At 38.6% G+C, this 24632-nt stretch overlaps 1 protein-coding gene across 2 annotated transcripts in view; it reads left to right on the top strand.

Annotated features, from left to right (window-relative positions):
• PLPPR4 (phospholipid phosphatase related 4) overlaps positions 1-24470 on the top strand; it is a 29755-nt gene extending 5285 nt beyond the window's left edge. The window contains exons 2-7 of one of the 2 annotated variants that reach the window (XM_065657022.1): positions 8225-8410; positions 12780-12909; positions 14604-14799; positions 19588-19645; positions 20931-21104; positions 23133-24470. In XM_065657022.1, coding sequence (XP_065513094.1) covers positions 8225-8410; positions 12780-12909; positions 14604-14799; positions 19588-19645; positions 20931-21104; positions 23133-24470 — 2082 coding nt within the window. The remainder of the gene's footprint in view (positions 1-8224; positions 8411-12779; positions 12910-14603; positions 14800-19587; positions 19646-20930; positions 21105-23132) is intronic. The other variant, XM_065657023.1, reaches the window with a different exon arrangement.
• Positions 24471-24632: the final 162 nt, after the last annotated feature.

Here is a 24632-nt window from a genome sequence, read left to right as displayed (position 1 = left end):
TCATTGAGCTGACTTGGGCATGTGGCTGACTCACAGAGGACAGATGTCAGATTTGTTTATAACAGTGCACTAGAGACCAGCATCCCCAAAATATTAAGGGGCTATCTGAGGCTTGAGGAGGCTGCTGCACATTCAAAGCAGCTGTATAATTCATTGGCCAAGTGATCAACCTTGCATCCTCTACATCAGTTCTGTGCTTATAGAAGAGCCGTACAGCCTGTATACTACCAGCTTCTAGCAGAAGATGAGCAGCAAAGGGGAACAAAAAGGGAGGTGTCAGGCCTGTGCTGAGGCTGTCATGGGAGAAAAAATGCAAATGCCACGTGTTAGATTTCCCTCTGTGTTTGGCTACTTGGTTGGCAAGTGTAGAGTTTGAGTAGTCCATAGTGAAACAAGGCCCCGCTCCCTTTCCAACCCTGCACCATCCTCCTGACCTAATACCACAGTAGCAAAAGGAAGCCTGAATGCATTAGAAAGTAAAGGAGATTCATTTTTCCAAAAGTAGAAAAAAAATATAGCTCTCTGATTTTTCTTCTCTGATTTTTAAAGATCTGTTACTCTGCAGCCAAAACTAATAAATGACAGCCTATTGTCGAGCCTTAGGTACACAGGAGCTGAGCTGTTATAAACATTCTATCTTGACTGATGATCTTGTCACTTAAAAGTTCAGTTTGTAGGAAAGGAGTTCAGAAGTGGCAAAACAGCATGGGAGGGAGGCCCTGGAGAAGGGTTGGCACCCACACATTTATTTTGAATGTATGTATGGGAACCCATGTGTTTTAGAGAGTAGAATAAATTGTAGCATTGTGTAGGGACTGGCAGTTTGGCCTCTAGAGATGGGGTTTTTGAGGAAATTTCTATCTGAAGTTTGGTGACACTCTGATCCAAAACCAACCACCCCCTTTTGAAGTGTTGCTGTTCTTGATTTGCCATAACCTTGCAGCAGGAGCATAAGTTTCATAATCCACAGTAGATGCAATATCCTAAATCTCACTGTTTGTAGTTATTCATTGATTATAGCTAATTATTGATTTAATTAATAATCATAATTAAGTGTAATCATAATTAATGTAGAGAATCATCAATTACATTTGAAGTCACACTGGAAAGAAATGTATTAATGGTGTTTCTTGTGTTGTAAAATTTCTGTGTAAGGATTTGCTTTCTACTTAAGCACATATACTTAATTAAATCGAAATATTTTTTTAAAGTAGTTTTAGATTATTCCTGGTTGAGAATATTTTTGTTAAGCAATTTTTATTCTGTTGGTTCTTCCATGTGAAAATGCCTGCTTCACATACATTTATCAAAAAAAAAAAAAAAGCACTTTTAGGATTACCATGCATTCAGCTTGACTTTAAGATTTCTGAAATAGGAATTTTATCACTGATGTATCTGTTCTATTTTTGGTCTTACACATACTGAGAGGTTTTCTTTTAAGATTCGGCAAAGGATCAAGAGGTTTGAGGAGTTGCATTAAGATATCTGTTGTATTTCTAAAGCTAAACTCTAATTGGCAGTCACAGAACAATTTGATTAAACTCTAAAATCAATACTGGAAATAAGGATAATTTAATTTTCCAAAACATTAATGATAATAGATTTCAATGACACCTGGTATTTGAAATTAAACTGTGAGTTGAAATTAAATCTAACGGTGTGAAATCTAGGAGAAGACTGACCACCATCTCATGTCTCTGCAATTAATTTCCACGGAACTTGGACAATGGTGAGGTAAAAATCCTTTAGAGAAAAGACCAGTTCCTTACAGTTTTGAGCCACATGAAACCGGCATCCAAGAAAGGGACAACAGGCAGCAGAAACTAAAGTCTAGAGATAAAAGCAAAAAGCCTTTATACAGGTACAAATTTTAGGCTTCTGAAAAGCCTCAATGCCTTCTCTTATAAGCCTGAGCCATTTAAGAATTAAGTTTAGAACATTAAAAAAAAAATCTACAAGCCTTACTTTTAGGTCAAGCCAGTCCCCTGCTCTACAGCCATGCTGTGCCTAGCACCATCTCTCAAAAGTCCTCATGACAGCCCAGTTTGCAATGCATTTGAGCTTGTGCTTGATCTTAATCCCAGCCCTGCACAGCAGCCTCGCTGAGGGTGAAAGTACAGTACTGGTGTAGCTAAGCAAGAGCCATGGTGAGGAGCCAATAGGTTCTCAAAAACAAGAGAAAATGGCAGAATTCGGGCTGACCATTTCATCTTCCTGACCTATTTCTGGAAGGTATTCAGTCATAGTCATGACCTCAGTATTCATTCCTGTCAGAATAAAAGAGGCCTGTCCTCCTTCCATTCTCTCCTGTCTTTTGTGAAACTCACAGCAAAGTGTAACACGACAACAGCCAGAGAACTTGAAAGCTGCAATCTCTGTTAGTAGGTGGCTAAGAATAGGAACACCTTGTCTCCTCCAACTCACCACAGCCCTGTTTTTTGTCTCATGCATCTGTCGTGCCTTGTCATTTAGACCATGAATTCTTTGGCACAAGGACTGACATTTATGATACATTTTAATAGAATCTTCCACAATGCCCCAGCCTCGTGTTATTAAATAGACCATTCTTCTCCCAAGCATTTGGCTGGTATTTTTTCCATGAGAAGAAACCAATGGCATTCATTAGCTATCTCTTTGAGGCAATCCTGTTTATTTACTTGGTTGCTTAGAAAGAGGCCCTGATTCCCAGAAAACAAGAGAAACACCAAGAGGCAGCTCCCATGCTCAGGAATTCCTTGTTTGCTGTGGAAGAGTTGCAGAATGACCTAAGGACCTAAGAGTTTCTTGGCCATCCAAGTCTAAAAATACAAAGATCCAAATAGCACATCAGGCATCTCTTAACCCTTTTTGACAGGTGAGCTAGTCATACTACCTTTATTCTGCATCTGGCTGATTGTGCCTTGACTTCCTCTGAAAGCTACATACATATTCCTTCTCTCCTTTCTGTCTATCTTCTATACAGGCAGGTAAAACTAATCAATTCCACTGCCCTTGAATTTGCATCCAGTCTCAAGGAAAATCACTCAAGTCATTCTGGCCAGCACACTGAGCAGTGACTTCAATATTAACTACAATTATAAGAGAGGTATTTCATTTTTCACCCCACTTAGCCTGACTGAAATATAGCCAAGGCTAATCAGTTTTGTAACCCATATTTTAAAAGTGTCTGCTGTTAGCCACCAACACAGCCCAATGCACCACCACCACAGCATCTGGATATGAGTTCACGATAAGAGGTAATGCCTGTAGTGCATTTTAGCAAAGCAAAGAGAGGTCACATAACTGCAACCTGCAAAACAGATTCAGACATTTGGGTATGTGACACTCCAGGGTTGCACTCTCACAAAGCCCCTGGATTTTAAGATATTATAATATTCTCCTGAAATTAAATATGGACTCTTTGCTTAGTTAAGTGCTGGCAAATATAAGGATTAGATGTATAACCACAGTTTTAGAGAAAGGGAATTTATGGAAGCTACTGATTCCCTGAGAGTTTTGAATTATGTTTGTATCCAATTGCATATTCTTCCAAGGTAAGAGAGAAACTGGGGCAGGAGGGGGAAGGGAGGGGGTGCTAATTTGTTGCTTTTCTTGAGCCTCACTGTCTATCTGCGTGGTGTCATTTAGGAAACCATCAATATCTGATTGCTACTGACTTGTCTGTAATGCTTGCAGATAGAAAGTGGTTTTAGTGAAGCTTTGATTATGTGGAAATTCTGCAAGGGGAGGGAGCACCCTGAATTATAAATCTAGGGCTCTGCAGAGACCCTGTGGAATAGTAAAGTTAAAGGTCCTACATTTTAACTCAAGACCAAGCAGTTCAGTGTTTCGTATGGAACAAGAGGCTGTGTGCCTGGTGGAAGGCCAGTGACAAGTCAGTGCCCCAGATGCTGAGCCATCCAGAGGACAACCTTGTGCTGTTTAGGGTTCCAGACACTCCAATAAGATTCTCCTGGTAAGGCTCGGCCTTCCACTGCCCCATTTGCAAGACCTCTGCTGTCATACCAGACCTGTATTCCTGCATGACAGAGGGAGCGATGTGGAGGAGTTACAGGTGCAGCATAAGAGATGAGGCATATGCTGGTACTGAAGACATCATGGCTATAAACGACTCACCCAATGGTTGCATAAAGACATGCAGAACTGCAGCTGGCAAAACTGATTTTAGGGGTAACAAAGAGTACTAAGAACAAGCATCCAACATCTGTAAACCATGCTGCATATAGTAAATTGGGAGGTAATGTGAAAAGATAGACTAAAAGAGAAAGAGCAAGCCATCTATTCTTTGAGTTCTCTCCAGTATGTGACATATGTCTCGTGGATCTTGACCAGAAGGAAGATTTATTACATATCCCATCAGTTCAGAGAAGTTATTGTACTACCGAATGCTATTTTGGTTTGTCCCACACTACTTAACAAACAGGAGGTTCTCAACAATTATTTTCCTCCTTACAAGGTCTCTAGGTATTTAGATCTTTGTTGAGCTCTTGGGAAGAGAGAGAGTTTTTTCTCATGCTTGGACAGTCCCTAGCTCAATACAGAAAAATCTTTTAAAATATTAATAACATTAATTATTATTAACAGCAAAGTCCTATGGCTTTAAAAAGCCTCTTAACTTACAGTTTAAGTAAATAACAGTTTTAGTTTGTGGTTGTTTTTTTTTTTAATAAATAAACCCCAAGTCAAGCCTTTTCAGCAACTATGCTGATTATAGTCCTGACTTTAAAGATTCTAAGCCAGAGTTGGCTGCTTGGGTCAAACTCTACATTTACAGGTCTAAATTACAAACTTATCAGGGATCTTTCTCCACTATCCAACCAAGGAAGTAAGAGTATGAAGACTTACTAGTCAAGATATGGGAACTGAGGTTGGGGGTTTTATTATTCTAATTAGGAAGAGGAAAATTCCTATTCCATTTTGTAATTAAAACAATACACATTCTACTATCTAATTATATTTGACATTTTCAAGGTGTTGGGAGCTGAAGTCTATAATTACAGAATGACTGCTGCCTTAAGCAGAACACTCCATAAATATTCATATATTAAATAGCCAGATACACTGTTTAGAAGATTTTAGAAGTGTTTGCTTTTTTTTTTTTTAGAAGACAGATTTTATATTTGTATTTTTAAAAAGATAGGAAGAAAAATGTCCTGTGGGATCTGACATACTGTATATAGCGAACTGACTATAAACTTATTCATTAGTATTGTAAGCAGTTACATTGGAGATTCATAATCCTTTAGAATTATTTCTTTTCTTTTAGCAGAATGGCTAATTACAGTCAGAAATAATATGGGAGTCCTGTAGTGAAGTCATAAGGCAGTAAAATGCAATTCTTACAATTCCTTGACTTTGCAATTAACAATAAAATTACAGCTTGCATACAGTAGTTTAAAAAAATAAAAGTTATCCACCTATGTTATTTTAGTGTCTCGTAATAAAATATCACCTCATATATCACCTATTTTTGATAGCTCAATATTGCCATTTAAAGCAGTTGCCTGCCTAAGAATACCATAATCAGTGGAGAGGTAGACTTGTTGGTAATGCAGAGCCTGTTGTTCAAGGAGAGGCTTTCCTTTTCTTGACAGGAGAGAAATGGAAAAATACAAAATGAAGATGAAACTCAGAGTGCAAGATCTGCCTACTCTGTGTTTCCATCCTAGGAAATGAACCTTTGGGGACATCTACATAAACAGGCATAATTTCTGAAAAGAAGGGCAATAGGCACTTTGCCTATTTTGTCCATTTAGCTCATTGGAATATGTTTGTGTCCTGTTATAAGATGCTTTGCCCCATGGGACCTGGACCCTGTCTAGGTCATTAGGTATGACTTTCAAATAGTTAATAATAAAAGACATTGCAAATATTTCAAGAGTTAAGTGCTGTGCAGAAGTGAAGTTGCAATATGTGAGAGTTCAAATGCTGTACAGAATTTCAGTGTCCCAGGAAGAGCAGCAGAGGCTCGGTGCAAGCTCCCTGCACACCAGGGCAGCGTGCACTTTGCCAGCCTTCTGGTCAAGAGGCCCCTTACCCCCAACAGCTCCGCGGTCCCTGTGCAGGCAGGTGTGGAGAGGAGGGTACTCAGTTCCACAACAATCTTAATTATTCCCAAAGTATGAAGACTAAAGTCTTCTTTCATCCCTTCACATCCCTATAGTGACTAGAAACAGTCTAGCCCATGTTGGCTGATCACGCTGCTTGCATTCTAGTCAATGGGGGACTGCGTCTGGCAAGAAGGGAGAAGTAGCATTAGATCATGCAGCCAGCTAAAGAACTAGATGCAGGAAGCAGGACTCAGTTTAGTTAGATGGTATATAATTATTCCATACATATTATATGGCAGGTTATATTATGGTTATATTATATATTATGTATTCGCATGATACGTATTACATATTGTGTATGTTATATGCTATACATAATATGTATGTGTAGTATAGTATGTGAGTGCAAATATACATATATCTTTGGGTTATATACATACGCACACGCTACTTACTGAAGCGAATTTACTAGATGCCTGGTGTTATTTTTGTAGAGCTCATAGCACTTAGGGATGCCAGTACCCATTCCTTCCCTTTCTGCACAATCACAGCCTCTGTACTAGGTGACATTACAATGTGATCAACTTGAACACAGATACCCAGACAGCCAAAGTTATCCCATTCTACACCTCCTGCAGATTTTGCTGAGAATGCTTTGAAGATACAACTTACCCTCTTCAAATCCGCCCTTCACATCAAAGATAAGCTGTTCTTTGCAAACAAAAACTAAGTCACATTAAAAAATGTTTCAGTGAAACTCAGCTAGAACCCTCCTTTAAACACCCAGAATTAGATTTTATGCACCAAAAGGTCTGTATTTTAAAAGCCCAACATTTAAAAACCTGAAAATGGCCGGTTAATACAGGAAACCATTGTCCCTCTGCCATATATAGCAGGTTTTATTCATTATTTTTTCCAGTATGCATATTTACCCAGTTTTACCTCTGGTTTTTTTATTCCATTGTAGAATGGGATGAATTATATTGATTTTAATCAATCGATTATTTTTGTGAATGTGTACTGAACACTACAAGAACAACAGAATCTAAGTATGCCTGAATTTATGTGTTTTTCATAAGGAGAGTTGCTTCATGTAAAAGGTGAGGGTATTTTTTCTGAAGAGATGTGATACAGCCTTATCAGATTTTTATGATTTTATCTAAGTGAATCTATTTAGTAGTTGCGAGCTTTTACTTTTCAGCTGCAGCTAACAGTGAGCAAAAGTTAATGTGATAGACATCTTAAAAAGAAAAAAAAGCAAAGGAAGAAGATAGGCAGTTTACATTACATTATCCATAGGTACCTTCATTTCAGTAGTGACACGGAAGGAGTCCTTGCATCTCAGTGGAGGAGCACACAGTTGTTCTAAGGTTGCCTTGTTCAGTGAGGACTCTGGGAAATGACAAACAAAAAACATGTCTGAGCATTTACTAAGAGGGTACGGAGAATAATCACATGGTGCTGGTCACCTCTGAACACCCCTGGGGTCAGGGCTGCCCTCTCTGTTCGCTTCTAAACCAATGGCTTCAGAATGCCTTTTTGCTATTTCTTCTCTTAAATGACTTCTGTCCACTGAGGTTTCCTATTTGAATCTGTACTTTCAGGAGCTGGTGGCAAGCTGGGGTGAATTTATCCCCAGAGGGGCCACCTTCACTCTTAATAAATTACTGGCAGTAATTGCAAAGGGTAAAATCACTAAATAGCTAGAGGATAAAAGAATTGTAACCATAGTCATCATGGCTCTACACAGACTGGGTCTTGCCAAAGTTAATTGCTTTTTTGGTAGAATTGCAAAATGAATGTGTGAAGGCAGAACACTGTATTATCACATATTTAGATTCTAGGGAAGCACTGGATACTGGTTTTCATTAACTCTTACTTTGAAACTTAGTGCAAGCTGGCTTTGATGTAAAAACACTGTCATATACATGACAGAGAGTTGCTAAAGGACCAAAAAGGGTGATGACAAACAGCAGAATGCGGAGGCCTCATGTGGGAGACTGCAGTCCTGGTACTTCCTTTAAAAAAACCCAATCAAAGTTTGTTTATTAATGATTCCTAGATTAAAAGGCTAAATTATGTGAGCTGAAGGTTGGATTCGGTGTTTTGACGAGCTTTGCAAAAGCAATGGTATCCATTTCCAAACAGTAATTTGTTGCTTTCTTCTCTTCTAGTTGCCCATATTGGCATCTTCTGTTGTTAGCCTCTATTTTCTTGAACTTACTGATGTCTTCAAGCCAGTTCACTCTGGATTTAATTGCTATGACAAGAGTCTGAGTATGCCATACATTGAACCTACACAAGAGTCTGTTCCCTTCTTGATGTTGCTTAGTCTGGTTTTTGCTGGACCATCAATTACGGTAAGTTTGAGGTGCCACTGTCACTTATTAAAGATTTTGAACAGAGTTTCAGTTGTCATAAAGAAAATAGCTCCTTTGGTTTCACTTAGGCTGCAGTGTCATCCAGACTAATTATATTAGGATTTTAAATTCATCTTTTATTCTCCCGTAACAGAAGGAGACACACCTTTAAAACATTCCCTGTAGCACCTCATCTACTCCCACTATCCTGTGTTCAGTTTTGGGCCCTTCATTACAAGAAAGACATTGAAGTGCTGGAGAGAGTTCAGAGGAGGATGGTGAAGCTGGTGAGGGGCCTGGAGCACAGGTCTGATGAGGAGCAGCTGAGGGAACTGGGGCTGTTCAGCCTGGAGCAAAGGAGGCTGAGGGGAGACCTGATCGCTGTCTGCAACTGCCTGAAAGGAGGTTGTAGCATGGAGGGTGTTGGTCTCTTCTCTCAAGTAGCAAGTGATAGGACAAGATGAAATGGCCTCAAGTTGCACCAGGGGAGGTTCAGATTGGATATTAGGAAAAATTTCTTCACTAAAAGGGTTGTAAAACACTGGAACAGGCTGCCCAGGGAAGTTGTTGAGTCACTATCCCTAGAGGTGTTTAAAAGACGTGCAGATGAGGTTCTTAGGGACATGGTTTAGCGGTGAACTTGGCGGTGTTAGGTTAATGGTTGGACTTAATGATCTTAAAGGCCTTTTCCAACCAAAATGATTCTGAGATTCTATGAAATCTAAAGACTTTACCTTTATATAAATACTAGAGGGAATTCAGTGTGTCTGATTTTAGGCAGCTGAGATAGGAGCCTTAGTCTCACACCACTGCTGTTCAGCAAATAGAGAGAAATTCACCTTGAGTGGGTGATTCCGTACACCTGAAAAGCTGAATCAACCTTCTGAAAGGGTCTCTTCTCTCCCCTGACAGCAATGACTGCACATCTCAGTTCGATACTTCTCCAAGGCCAGCTGCAAATGTATCTCTGCTGCCTGCTCCACTGAATTCCCTTAAATTCAACCAGTTCATTCCTTTTATAATACTAGCCAATTTGCAGTTACAAAATCTATAAAATGTGATGCTCATATAAAAATCATGAAGTGCTGTTCTCTTTTCGCTTTCCAGGATGTTTGGTTTTTATTTGTCTTTTTTTAAACTGAACTGTTCTTACCATGTTTGATTTTGGTTGCTTTAGAAACCATTTCTGAAGGATTTTACACAACCGTGAGGCTAAAAATTGTACTAGTTTAGGAACTGAGAGCTAAGAGTCTCAGTGTTCCTGGTGCAGACGCTTGCAGCAAACACCAAATACTGTGATAAAACCAAAACTTGTTGGTATTGCAGTGGCTGGGTTTCTTAAATTCAGACAGTTTTTAATAACAACAAAGTGGTCTTTCCTGAAACAACCATAGAAGGAATCTATATAGGCTCACTTGGGCCACAATAGAGGGGTAAAAGCTGATTTTTACTTCAGAGAGATTATGTCAAGCCTAGGTAATATCAAACACCTTTATTGGAGATGACAGATCTCCATTTCATTACAGAGCGTTTATTGAGGGCTTTGGTTACAGGTAAATTATTTCAGCATTGCATGAAATTTTGCAGTATAAAACGTTATTCCTGCTTGAATCAGTCTCCTACCAGCAGCACAATTAACCAAAACACCCCATGTGAGAAACTCAGACCCACACTTAAGCATGCCTATAAAACATAAGATTGGTAAAGAAAGTAAACGTTGAAGCTTCAAAGTACAACTGCTTTGAAGCTTCAAGCCTTTGAAGGTGTAGTTCATTTGTATTAGCATGAGCGCAAATGTGGTGCTTGCAATAGAGAGAGAATGGGCTCCGATAGTGCAAAATACACAACCTTCTGTAATAAAAGGCACTGAAGATGGTATAGAGCATCAGCTCTTTATTATTCAATACCACTTATGAAGTAAAAAACTAGGGTTTTTTTTGTCCAAACCTTCGCATTTTCTTTGGAAAAACAGGCCAGTGAAGCTCAATACAAAAAGATTACAATTATGCCATTGTCATCTTGTAGAGTTTAGTGTTATATAATTTAGTTTTCTTTAACACTTCAAGGAATTACACACTTTATAAAGCCTGTAAAATATAGAAAAGGAAGCATGAGCTATGTGAGGAATTGAGGATCTCCAGTAACACAGCATATGGTAATCTCTGTCTGCAGTTCAGGTACTTAAGGCAGTATGGGGCAGAAGTTCATAAAGACTCAATAAAATACAGGTATAATTAAGCCACACTTTAAATATTACCAAAGAGTGTAAATAAGAAAAACAAAAAGCAGGGGGGAGTAGACAAGCAAATTGCAGTCTCCCTGCTTAAAGCCTTGTATAAATATTAGAATAAGACTTAATTTTTTCCTAAATTATTTTTGTTGATATACTCATTTTTTTCCCAAGACTGGAGAACATATTAAGTCTATTCACTTTATAGGATTTTTTTTTTTTACAACATATTTAACATTTTGTAATTTATTTTGCCAAGCCATTATTACAAGAGGACCTGTGTGGATTTGGGGTTTTGTGGGTTGTTTTTTTCATTGGGGTAGGGGGTTTTTCGCTCAATATTAGTGAGCAGCAACTGCTCTTAACAAGGTCTCTTCCATAGCCCTGAAGTGCTACAGAAAATTACTACCTGTATTATTGACAGATGTCTTATGGCTTGTGGCACAGATGAAATTTTCTACTTGTATTCATAAAGCACAGGAGACTTCAGTGTGGAACAACTGGACTTGTACAAAATTGCCAACATGGATATTTTTTGTCTGGAATATAGATGTACCTGAATTGCAACACGATTTCCATTTGCTTCAAAGAACTCTGAATCTGATCCTCTGACACATTTTCTCTCTAGTTGCTCAATCAAAAATGTTAGGACCAGTTATTTAATTATATCAGTGTAGGTTCAAACTCTTATCAGCCACTGATCAAAAACCTACTTAAAGTTAACACCAGTGTGCTTTCTAACAGAGGTCACCAGGAAATTAGATCACATTGATGTGGGAAATCAGTTTGCAAGGAGAGAAATCCACTGCTGGCAGTTTCAGTCCTCCTGCCTCCTCTACTGCTGGAGCTTATTTCCTTGGACATACAAGCTTCTGAGTTTTCCTTGACATAGGCCTTGCTGTTTCCCTATTTTCTCTTGTATCATACAAGCTAATCCATGTCTCTGGTGGTTTTCCCTGTGCCAGACATTCCTTAGAGCGTACCGAAAAACTATTACAGTTTCTCTGTATTTTATGTTTGAAATACTTCTGATTTCTCTGGGAAAATTTTTAGCTCTAAATTAATCAAATGAAGACAGATAATAGTGACCATAGTTCTCATCTAATTAAAATTCCTTAAATAACCCTTACCACTAACTTTTCCATGTAATGAGACTTCAGTACTTCATTTTTTTCTGGCAAAGAAAGGAAACCAAATTATTAAACCTTTAGCTAAAAAGAGTTAGACTAAGCTTGTCCATTGTTTCTCCCTTCTCCCAGGCTGAAGGGTCTGAGCATGCACAAATTTCACTAGTAATTACAGCAGATTCAGCATAATTCAGATGCTTGAGCCCTCGTTGTATTGTAAGCTTTGTGCATTGCATATATTAGTTTTCAATGCATCTGTGGATAGACAAGTTGAATCTCCTCTTAGTGCTGAGAACTGCCTCATTAATTTCAATATTTCAGCCCAGTCCTTATTCTGAACTCTGTACAAACCCTGTACAGATTTCCAAGTTGTCGTACTCTTTAACAGGGAAAACAATCTAACCTCTTTATTTCTATTCTAAACTCTTGTCTAGGGCTTCAGTCATAATCCATTTTGCTTGGTGTGGTCAGAGGGACCACAAGGACAGAAAGAACTTTTCCTACTGCTGTCAATCTGGTTAAAACCCAAGCCAAATTAAACAATTACTGAAGAGCAGGCTGCCATATAATTAGAAGCTGCTAGGGATTGCTAGGCTTGAGGCCAAGACAGAGTGCTAAAACCACCTCAGGAGCACAAAGATATTGTGTTGGCTCTGGATTATTTGAGAAGCAAGATTTTCTAATTATTATTTTTTTGTTGAAGAAGCATCAAATTTCAGCTGTGGATCAAGACCCTGACTCCACTGAGCACTGTATACACACACGTGAAAAAGAGGTCTCCTTCCAATTTTATGCCAGTTGCACCCAATTTCAGTGCCACCTTCTTGCCTGCCCTCACTCAGACTAAGTTGGCATTACTGAATGTTTACGCATTGATACAAATATTTTAAAGGCGAGTACGTGTCAGTGCATGACATTGTTTTCAGCATAGTTATATTTCAGCCCTTTAAATTCAATCAGTGTCTTCTGAGTAACTGCTGCCTTTAATTTAATGGCTCCTTTGTCATTGCAGATAATGATAGGAGAAGGAATTCTCTACTGTTGCCTGTCCAAAAGAAGAAATGGGATTGGAACAGAGGCCAATATTAATGCAGGAGGATGCAACTTCAATTCATTTCTTAGAAGAGCTGTCAGATTTGTTGGTGGGTTTTAAACATTAGTCACAAAGAAGAGCTTTCCATATACATTCAGTTCTCACCATGCAGGTTTCCTGCTCTGAAACAGCCTTTCAGAACAGGGCAGGGCTGCCCCTGGCATAGATCTTTTTCTGCCAGAAAATGCGGGAAGGAACTGTCAAACAGAGTGACAGAGCAGCCCCATACTCAGTAATGCAGCATCTACACTCTCCATTTTCCTTCTCCTCTCCTGTACTGTTGTCAGTGTTTCTAAAGGAATAATTTGTTTTTCCTTCTCTGCCCACCTTGAGCTGGCTTCCTTGCAGTGGTTTCAGTGTATAGTTTCCCGTGCCTGTCTTCAGTATATCGTGAGGATTCAACCCACTTGACATAGTATTCAGCGTGACAGTAAAACTTGTCAGAAACTGTCGGTAGATTTGACATTCTGGGATGTGTTTATCTACCTCTTGAAAAAAGGCTAGAATCTGGCAACCTAATGATAGAGAGGAACATGTTTTATTTTACTTTGTTTTAATTTTCATTTATGAAAACTGAACTTGAAAAGGCAGCAGGACTTTGTTCCTTTTCTTACAGTTAATTTCATCTGCCAAAGAGTGGCTAGAGGAAAAGTTTTCTTTGTTCCAGAAGTCCGTCATTAGAAAGGGCAGCCTAGGCAAAGACAACCTGCAGGACAGTGGACTGAAAACTTGGTGGGAGGCCTATACACCAGGTTTCTTAGTGTGGCAAGCAGGGAGGCAATGACAGGAGAGGTTATACGGTCTGTGACCAGTAGAGCAGCCTCTTAAGAGCAGCAGTGAGGAAGGGAGCCAAGGGGATGGCAGGTTACAACATCAGCAAGGATGACTGTAAAGACACCCCGTGGTTTCCACTTCTGTATGGCATCCCATTCCATCACCGAAAAACACAAGCTCAAAGATGCATGAATTCCATTCTTGATTCGTGCTCTTAACTTGCAGTTTCTTTCCTATTTTAATGACTTTAGTATTCTTTCAATTTTAAGATGAAAAATAAATGTATATGAATATGAGTGGGGAATTAGAGGTAAGTCTTTAGGGGAAAAGCAGTTGAAAATGCTCAGTAAAACAATTGCATTTACTTCAACTGCCTTGTGAATTTGACATTATTAACCAGACAGAAACATTGATCACTTACCAAAAAGACGTAAATATTTGGACTTGTGGCAAGGACTTGGTACTCAAGAAATATCAGAGGTGTGAAGACAGCCAGAGTTATTGCCAGCTGATGAGTCCCTGGAGGAAAAAAAGAGAACAGGGCCTCAGAGCAGGGATCTAATAGGCAGCTGCCCATGTTATCGAAAGCCGGTATCCCAGTGGGCAAGTCCAAGGACTGGTTGAGCACATGTGCTCAGTTCAAGTAGATGGCTATTCTTTAGTCAGTTCAGAAAACTGCTTCCCAAACTGAAGCAGCTCCAGTGTAGTTCACTTTTATGAAAAAGATGTTGGAGGTCATCACGCCATCAAAATGAAATGTATCAAGGAGGAAAACAAGCATAAATAATTTTTTACATTAAAGAATTCAACTTTGCAATAAGCTTTCATTACAAAAAAATGCATCTTATTCTTCAGTTAAATTCTGTCAAGTCCAATGACATAAGCCACCAGAATTCCATTTTTTCACAGTGATTTAATCTAATTTCTGCATATAATAAAGTTAACAAGCTCTAATGATTTCTTTCCTAGGTGTTCATGTGTTTGGTCTTTGTTCCACTGCTCTTGTTACTGATATTATACAGCTATCAACAGGATATCAGGCACCATATTTCCTGACTGTTTGCAAGCCTAACTATACATCCTTAAATGTATCCTGCTCAGAGAATTCATATGTTGTGGAAGATATTTGCTCAGGAGCTGATCTCAATATCATCAATGCTGGAAGGTTGGTTCCATCCTTCATTGTGTACATTTAAGTATTCATTTTATTTTTGATTTTCTGTCCCAGTTTCAGATTTTTTTTCTACTTAAAGTCTGAATGAGTTTTGTCAGTATTTTATAACAAAGGTGGGAGCATAAGCATGTTTTTAGTGATGTTCAGTTTTCTGTATAAAGATATTAGGCCAACAGTGGGCTGTGGACTGTCAGATTCTGAAGCACAGTCATTAGTAGCTAGTTATTTTCCCTCTTTCAAAGGAGACAATTTCCTATATAATTATTAATATGTATAGCTTCTACTGCTTTTCCCAGGGGGATCTGGGTAAGTCCCCCATAACAGGCAGGGGAAGAAGTCACCCAAGTACTTTATCTGAGCCCTCTGTATAGATTACATTTCTGTTCTGGCATTTTGGTCTTTCTTTGTGAGGCTTGGTTTTGGGATTTGTTGGAGAGGTTTGTTTCCTATTTCTCTAGTGGATTAAGTTTTTTTATATTGACGGCATTGAAAATATCCCTTTATTAGAGCAAAGACCACAACAGTGCAAATCTGTGTGTTCCCAAACACATGCCATTTTTTTCATGGTATTTCTAACTGATGCTTTATCCACCTTAATCATTTAGTCTTTAGCTTCAGATAGCCAGAAAAGAAATTAATATTGTTGATAATAGCATATCCATCAATTTGAGATATAACCCAGACTATATATTGTATTTTTTTAAAAGCTCAATGTGATAAAATAGTGATAACTCAATTACTTATGACAGGTCATAGATTTTAAACAAGGAATCTGAAGGTATAAGTTGTAATGTTGTAATACATCTGCTACTTGTTAGTTCAAGAACTTCATTAGTATGAAGTGTCCTAAATATATGCACTGTGCTACTAAGAAATCATGAACCTCTTCACTGAATACGGTAGTCGTCTTCTGTATCTCTTCCACACCAGGTTAACCTTTCTTGCCTGTTAATCCTTGAACATTTGAATATTTTGCAGTCATTCAAAATTTGTGTGCTTTTTAAAATCTCCTGCTCTCCAAAAAAAGTTACAGAAAAACTACAGAACTCTTGAAATAACTACAATTTCTGTCTTTGACTGAGCTGCATAATTTCTCTGTGTACCTGATTAGCAGACATAAAGCTATATTACTTCTGTCACATCCACTTCACTAAAGCTTTGCACTCCTTTCTTGTTCTGTGTGCAGCCGCAGATGCTAGCTTCTGTTTTAACTTTATGCCTCATGGCATTACATTTTTGTCACATCAATATTACTAAAATGTTCTGTCTATATATTAATGTACCTCTCCCCCAGTTTGTTTGCTTTTCCATTTATTTCAATAGTCAACACACTTGGAAATCATGAAATCATTTACTTTGTAAGTATCTTCCAGAAAATCTCAGTCTGTTTCCTTTCACTGGGACAAACCAATTTCACTGATATTTAAAGATCCTCAATTATTTGATTTATCTGGTCTTAAATATGTCTCAATTAGCATAGATCAATTTGCCATATCTTTTCAATTATATGTGGGCATGATCTGGAGCTGGAATGAATAACTGTAGCTCTACTTGGCCCAAATAATTCAATGAAAATATTTTTGCTGAAAAGCATAACCAGAATTACTATATCAGCCCTCACCTCACTGTCTTTTTTTCCCATGACCATTTGCTGTTACTGGGATACTGCCATTGAAGCCTGATGCTTGCTAGCAGCGTACTGCACCTCTGTGGTGTCCCAGAGAAATGGGTGTAGCTTTACTCATGAGCCAGACAGAAAAAAAAAAAAAAATCATTATTGAATCTCATTCTTTTCATTATCATCTCAAATAACATGCCTACTGCTCTGAATGTACTGCCTGTAGCCATTCCAAAAATGCTGATCATTCCTAAGTTTAAATATCATCACTTCCAAAACCCAGTGAAATTAGTTGTAATGTATTAAGACTAAGCAATCAGGTTTTGTGTATTTCTGTTTCTGTAGGAAGATGACTATACATTGATACATTGATATCTCAAATTTATTCCCATCATAGAGGATACATTTGGTGATCTATAATATTCTGGCACTACCCTGAGTTTCTACTTAAATCCATTTTATTGCATTTTTCCTTTATTAAATTGTTGCTTCCTTATGCTTGTCTCAACTTTACCCAAGCAATCAGCACTTGCTATTGGTTCAATACTTTCTTGAGTCATCTACTATAGGAGTTATGGTATATCTTCTCCAGCCCAGGAGGTTAATTTGACTTTAATAATTTCAGTTTGTAAGGGACTGGTTCTTATGAGATTGCTAATAGCCTTCATTTTTTATTTGTACTTCCCAGAAACTTTAGCTCCAGAAATTTGCCTCTAGACTCCCCTATGGAAAGTACAGAGAACACCACATAATTATCCAGCTGATTGTAGGAAGTGCTTTTCTGCAACATCCCCCAAATATCCAGTGGTTTCCTTTGTTCATCTTTTTCTCTGTTTATCTTCAAAGACCCTTTTCAGTCATTTCTATTCAGATCTCCAGTGAGTTCTCTATCCTCTATCATTTCTGATGCTCTGACTCAGTATGACTCTCTCTCTAAATGACTTTTTCTCATCATTGCCCCCCCTCTACACATCCTCATGCATGAGCATTTAGAGTGATAAACTGTCATTTGAGTTCAGGACATGTTTTCTTTGAGACCTTTGTTCACCTTTTCAATACAGAGTCATACAAAAAGGCTACATATTTTTAGCTTGAATTATTTTCATTTTAGATGAAAAGATAACAAATAGAGGAACAAAAGCAGTGTCACCATTAGAGAGTACATGGAGTGCATTTAGTCTGTAACATGCTGTGCTTGCCCTGAAAGCATATGAATAGAAAATAGAATAAAGAGAAAATTGACTGTAGCATAGTAACACACCTTATATACTATAAAAATGCCATCAAATTAAGGTTAAGATCTAAGTGGTACTAAAGTCCATAGAATCAAATCTATACATTAGCTCCACAGAGACTGTGAGTAGATTTATGCTTCCACTAAAACCTGCACAAGGTAAAGGAGTTGATTAGCCATTACAAACATGTACATTTTTTTTTCATGTCTTTATCCTCCTGTCCTCAACCCTGAACCTGTTCCCCAGGTTTGATTGGGAGGGGTGGGGGGAGGGAAGAAAAAAAAATAGGTGTGTCTTTGAAATGAAAAAGGAATCATACTGAATTCATCTTGGCCAGAGTCATGAACCTGCTGGAGCCATGGGCTCAAATTCAGGTCAGCAGTGTGGCATTCACACTGAACTACGTGCACATATTTAATCGTCAATGAATTATTTAGAACAGACAAGGCAAAATGTAGAGGAAGGAAATTTAGAAAGTAGACTCTGCTGCTTTACAGAAAAATGTCTTTTTCTAAAGGCAAAGAACTGTATTTCAGTCTTCACTTTAAACAACCAAGTGAGGTGCTGCTAGGAGAATGGCTGTGCATAGAGCCAGTTAGGGGGACAAGACCCATCTGTGAAGCTGAATGATTTTTCGAGTCTTTATCCCAAGCTGAGCTTTCTCAGGGGAAAGTGGCTGCTGTGGCTGTAAGACAGACATACCCTTCTTCACAAAGACAGGCAGGACATTACATTATGTGTCCATGCTATTTAAAGGAGATAAATGTACAGATATAAACTGCTACACATGTTCACTGCTTCTTACTCACTTAGAAAACTCAAAGGTTATAGAAGTTTTTTAGGGCTTCTACAAGCTATGAACTAGATGTCCACCATAGAACAGGTGTTACTGAATCCACCCTCAGCTAAGTTTTTCTCTTTACTGTGTAAAAATCCCTCATGTTCCCATCGCTTTTGTTGTTAGAGGATTGAAATGGGTCTATAAGAAAGATAATGTTAAAATGTTAAAGGGCCTCGTGTGATGGTTCTGTGTAGCTGCTGCTTACACAAAACCTCCTTTTCTTGGTCAGAGAAGTAGAAGCTAAGCTGTCACTTTAGATTTTCATATCTGTGGTTTCTGACTCAAGACCCAGTCCACATCATTCAAGTCCCCAGGCTCTCAATGGGAGCAGAAGGCTCTCAACAGTTTCAAGAATAGACCTGATTTTGCCTACTGTCTCATACAATTTGGTTGTATTTTCATTTACCCTCTTCTTCTGGACTTCAGGAAGGGGCCAAATAACTCTTAAAATGCCCTCTCCATGTTCTTGTGCTCCATTCACTCCTATCATGTGATAAAGTGCTGAAATTTAAAAAATAAACCTGAAAACATAGCAAACAAAGATACGATTTGCCTCTCTCTGAGAAGACTGTCACCCTGTCCTCCCTCAGTTATTAGAGCAACAAAGCAGGGGCACAAAGGTGATTAATTCAGTTGCTGACATTAGGGCCTGATCATCAAATTGTATGAGTCCTTACTTTGGAAAGAGTCCAAGTCAAGTCAGTCAGAATAATCATAAGATCAAGGTTCATGCGTTAAATAAGTTGTGTAATTAGGTACTTACTGAAAATTTATTATGGAAATTTATTTATAGAAATAAATTTATAGATATTTCTCTGAGTCAAGGTTTCAGTCTTTAGCCCGTTTCCACTGTTCTCTTAGAACATATTGTAAATATTTACTTCAAAACAAAGGCATTTCATTAACATTGGTCCTTTCTCCAGATTATAGAAAAGAAATTTAGAAATTAAATGTTACCGATGAATCAAATATTGCTTAGGAAATGTAAGCTGAAAATGACTGTACCACCCAGTGTTTTTTTCAAGTGAACACTAGCACAGTGTATTTGAACTGAGAAGCATAATTTGAGTGTCCTTCCTTGGCAGAAAGTCATTCCCTTCTCAACATGCCACCCTGGCAGCTTTTGCAGCAGTGTACATCTCGGTGAGTAACCAATTCTGTTCATTTTCATTTATACAAGAAAAAAGTTAGAAAGTCATTTGCTGTATATTGCAAAGTGATGTGTTGCCTGGATATCCTGGATGGATGTAAGTTTTTATTCTGCCAGTTGGAAGCAAAATAAAATTACTAACAGCTAAAATAAAACCAGCTCTATTAAGTATTCAGAAAAGATTGAACTGCTTCACTTCCTTTGTTAAGAAGCAACAAAAAGTGTAATGTTAAAGTATATTTGCTGTTTCATATTATTCACATATAAAATGCAGTGCTTATCTGTCTTACAGGGTGATATTTTAACTTACCATTCAAATTAACCTTTATGTGTTCTGCCTTTTCTTTATTGCTGTCATCACTTGACTCGCTGCCTTTAAACTTGAGGCATTAAGGAACAAACATCTATGTGGTGTAGTTTCATTTGACCTCCATACAATTGCAGCATGGATGAACTGTCACAATCACTCCCAGAGGCCTCCAAAATGCCACTGCAAAGCAAGGGAATAAAAAACATCAGTAACTAGCAGGGAACTGAAGGACACACTGCAGCAATCACAGCTGATTTTCCACATCTGACCAATGACATTTCTTCAGTATGGGCTACAACGTTTGTGCAAGTGACCACTTACTTGAACTTAAAAATAACAAAAAACACAGCAACAAAAAAACCAAACCAGTTACTCCATCACTCATGCTATAAAAAGGAAAAAACCAGCAATAGCAACCAGTTAATCAAGTTAGATAATGGAATTCTGCATGTACTGGGAGCTTGCCAGTATTTATTCTGCCCAGGGAAAGGCCAAAATTTGGAATAATGCTGATGAACCACCTCCACTTAATTTTTGTGACCTCCCTGACATCATGGCCCCCTGTTGAACAATGGCTCTCTAAAGCATCTGGTGGTAGCTCTTGTTAGAACAGGTTATTGCTTTCATCTGGCATGACATATGGCTTCTGTACTTCACAAGCAGTGGCTCCTTAGTCACATTTACAGAATATTTAGGCTCTGACTGTGAACAGTATTTAGGCATAACATCCTTATTCTTATTGATGTCAATAAGCAACACTGCCTATGTTTTTGGAAATCCATTCCTTGTGATTTCAGATCTTCCTACAGTAAGTGAGCAAAATTTAACAGGGCTGTAAAATAAAATTAAACTGATTATTTGTAATATTATTGTGTAATAGTGATCTGTATGTGAAAGAAACACTGAACAAAAGAAATTTATATCCTTTTAGGTAAATCTAAGTTTCTTCATTTCTTTCTTTTTTCAAGATGTACTTCAATTCTACATTAACAGACTCCTCAAAACTTCTGAAACCACTCTTGGTCTTTGCTTTTATCATTTGTGGAATTATATGTGGTCTGACTCGTATCACCCAGTATAAGAATCATCCAGTTGATGTTTACTGTGGCTTTCTCATAGGAGGAGGAATTGCTCTCTATTTGGTAAATATAATATTCATGTAGTTAAGTTTTAGAGGCTGTAATAAGAATACGGGTATTTTTTATGAAAACCTTTCATCATGGTCACATGCCATAATTAAAAATATAGTCAAAATATGTTGATAATGTTAGGGGTAATTACTTTAAAAATAAACAAGAAAAAGCAAATATGTATTTCAATTTAAAGTTCCATAACAGTGCTCATAGTGGTATATAATCATCTGGCACTGTATACAGAAACAGCTCCAACATTATGTACTTCACTAAATACTTAAAGATACTAATCTTTCTACCCCACACTTAAAAACATCATGCAAGAAAAATATTGGATTAATTGGCGTTTCTTGCCAGCCTGAGTTTATATTGCCAACATTAGCTTTATAATTTCAAAAAAAAGATGGTTAAATTAATAAGCAGCAACTCAACTGAGTAAATTGCTGAACCTGCAAGACATCAAAGGCAATATTGCACCCTTGTGATTCTCTGGAGCTCCTGGGGAAATTTTGCAGGGGAAATAGGATGCTCAAGCCAGGTTATTGCTATGCTTTTCCTCTGTACTGGGTTGAAATAGATGAAGCACCTTGGAAGAGTCCTGTAAAGGAGTATGTAGGGTAGGCCTCTTTGTATCTGTCAGCAGGAAGGATCATCAAGTGTTTCCTTTTGCTTGTGGCTCTCCGTATGTCTCCAACCGGACTGTTGCTGCCCCAGCTGTCCAGCACGGTGTCAGCCCAGGTGCCTGTGAGCAATCGGGAACTGCTACTGATAAAATTTTTGCTCTAGTGTGATCAGGTGAACAGAAGAATCTTAACAGCAGTGGGATGTGTTTTGACCCCCAAGAAGTCAATGATGAATTTTAGTATATTACTAAAATAAGTACATATCCTATCCCCCTTTTTTCTGTGGTAAGATAATCTAAGGTACATGCAGATGGTCTGCAAAGGTGACCGGGTGAAAAACAGCTTGCACAGCGGCAGAAGGAACAGCAACCAGGGTGCATAATAGATACCCCATGAGCTACTGAAGTCAGTTTCTGTGATTGCAGTGTGAGCTGAAAGGCACTCTGTTGAGAATATTATTTCAAATGATTAAGCTGTTGCAGGCTCTCATAAATGGAGCTGGTGTTCCCATGTTTGAAAGCCACAAATAAGTATGCTCTTTGTTAGGTCTTCTCCACATACTGTTGCATAACAACCTACATGAGAGAGTACATTGTCCTGAATACCCAGTAATTGGTAAATCTGCCCTGAAAACTACACACCAATAAGAGGAAGGGCAGGGGAAATAATGTGAAACTACAGATAACTCTGAAAGAAGAGTAAAGAAAAAGTAACCCAAATGACTGAGTCAGGCATTTGACCCTTCCAAGGAATATTTTCTGTCAGTGGAGTCTTTTTAAAATGACAGCATCTTACAGTGAGTCTGCTGAACAAGAAAGTGTTGTGTAACTAAATCTTGTTATAGTTCTCTGAAGCTTGGAAAGCAATTGATTTAAAGTTGATAAATTGTTCTATCATGTAGATATTGTATTACACAGTTATTATGCAGTAGAAAGGGCAGAATCACAGAGCAGAGAACAACTGAAGCTGTAACAAGATCCAGTAAATCAGAGCAGACAGTAGTGTAGCTGTAACATAGCTTTGCCCAGAAGACTGCGAACATGAATTTTGTTATTTTCGTAATGAAACACTCTTCAGCTGTATCTGTGGCTTTATAAAATGAAAAAAGCAAAACCAACCAAACAAAAAAAACCTGAAGGAAGCTAAATCTTTTCCTCAACTATTTATTGCCATGAACTATGTGCCCTAGTTATCCTACTGCGACTACTTCATACATACCTAGATGAACCAGATTTAGGACAGAATTTGGAATAAGGATATGCTGGTGAGGAAAGTGAACATAGCCATGTCAGTTAAACTAGACTAATTGTATCTCTCAATATTTATTTAAAAGCAGAATAATATAATTAGAATACAGACATTTTATGTCTCTTTTTTTCATAACTGATTGTTGATGCTTCTGTTCAAATATCAGGGCCTGTATGCTGTGGGAAACTTCTTACCAAGTGACGACAATGTGTTTCACCCAAATTTTCACAGAGAACCTCTAAGGTCTTTGACAGATCTCAGTCAAGATGCCAACAGAATCCTGCCAGGTAAAAATGGTAGCAGCAGCGATGGCATTGTCTCTCATCGTGCAGAAAGTATCCTGAATAGAAATCACAGAGATTCAGGGTCCCTGACTAATATCAAGAGGGCAAATGCTGATGTAGAAATAATAACGCCACGAAGCCCAATGGGAAAGGAAAACATGGTTACTTTCAGCAACACTTTGCCAAGAGTCAACACACCATCCTTAGAAGATCCAGCAAGACGAAATGCAACAATACACGCATCAATGGATTCTGCCCGTTCCAAACAGCTGCTTTCTCAGTGGAAGAACAAGAATGAAAGTCGAAAGTTGTCACTGCAAGTAATAGAGACTGAATCTGGCCAGTCACCACCAAGGGCTATTGAAATGCGGTCAAGCTCAGAACCCTCCAGAGTGGGTGTAAACGGAGATCATCACGGCCCAACAGGCCAATACCTGAAAATTCAACCTGGCAGCGTACCAGGCTGTAACAACTCAGGCCTTTCTGGTGGCCCACGGGTCTCTATTCAGTCACGTCCTGGCTCATCCCAGCTGGTGCATATTCCTGAAGAGACTCAAGAGAACGTGAACACATCACCCAAAAGTAGTTCAGCTAGAGCTAAATGGCTGAAAGCTGCTGAGAAGAGTGTTGCATGTAGAAGCAATAGCCAGCCAAGAATCATGCAAGTCATAGCTATGTCTAAGCAGCAAGGGGTGCTTCAGGGCAGTCCAAAGGGTTCAGACGGAAGCACAGTCACCTGTACAGGAGCCATCAGATATAAAACCTTGACAGACCATGAGCCGAGCAGCATTGTCAGAGTTGAGGCCCATCCAGAAAATAACAGACCTGTAATTCAGATGCCATCAGAAGGTGAAGGAAGTGGGTCATGGAAATGGAAAGGTCCTGAAAAAGTCACCCTACGTCAGACATATGAGCTAAATGATCTCAACAGAGACTCTGAAAGCTGTGACTCCTTAAAAGACAGTTATGGGTCAGGTGACCGGAAAAGGAGCAACATAGATAACAGTGAGCATCACCATCATGGAATCACTACAATAAGAGTCACACCAGTGGAGGGAAGTGAGATTGGCTCAGAGACTCTGTCCATTTCTTCCAGCCGGGACTCAACGCTTCGACGAAAAGGTAACATCATTTTAATCCCTGAGAGAGGGAGCAGTCCAGAGAACACCAGAAACATCTTCTATAAAGGCACATCCCCGACTCGAGCATACAAGGATTGACAGGAGACATATCAGCTGGTCCGTACCACCACAAAGTAAACAGATCTTGACACAGGTTCCGCTCCTTTGTTTTGAGCTGATACTTACCTTTGATGTGCCAAATTATTGACCAGCAGCCCAGCTGTTGTTGAACACTGCTGATGTGCAATGTGCATGAGCCTG

This window comes from Caloenas nicobarica, chromosome Z, assembly GCF_036013445.1.
Source record: "Caloenas nicobarica isolate bCalNic1 chromosome Z, bCalNic1.hap1, whole genome shotgun sequence".
Classification (NCBI taxonomy): Eukaryota; Metazoa; Chordata; class Aves; order Columbiformes; family Columbidae; genus Caloenas; species Caloenas nicobarica.
This window is presented reverse-complemented; position numbering and strand designations above follow the sequence as displayed.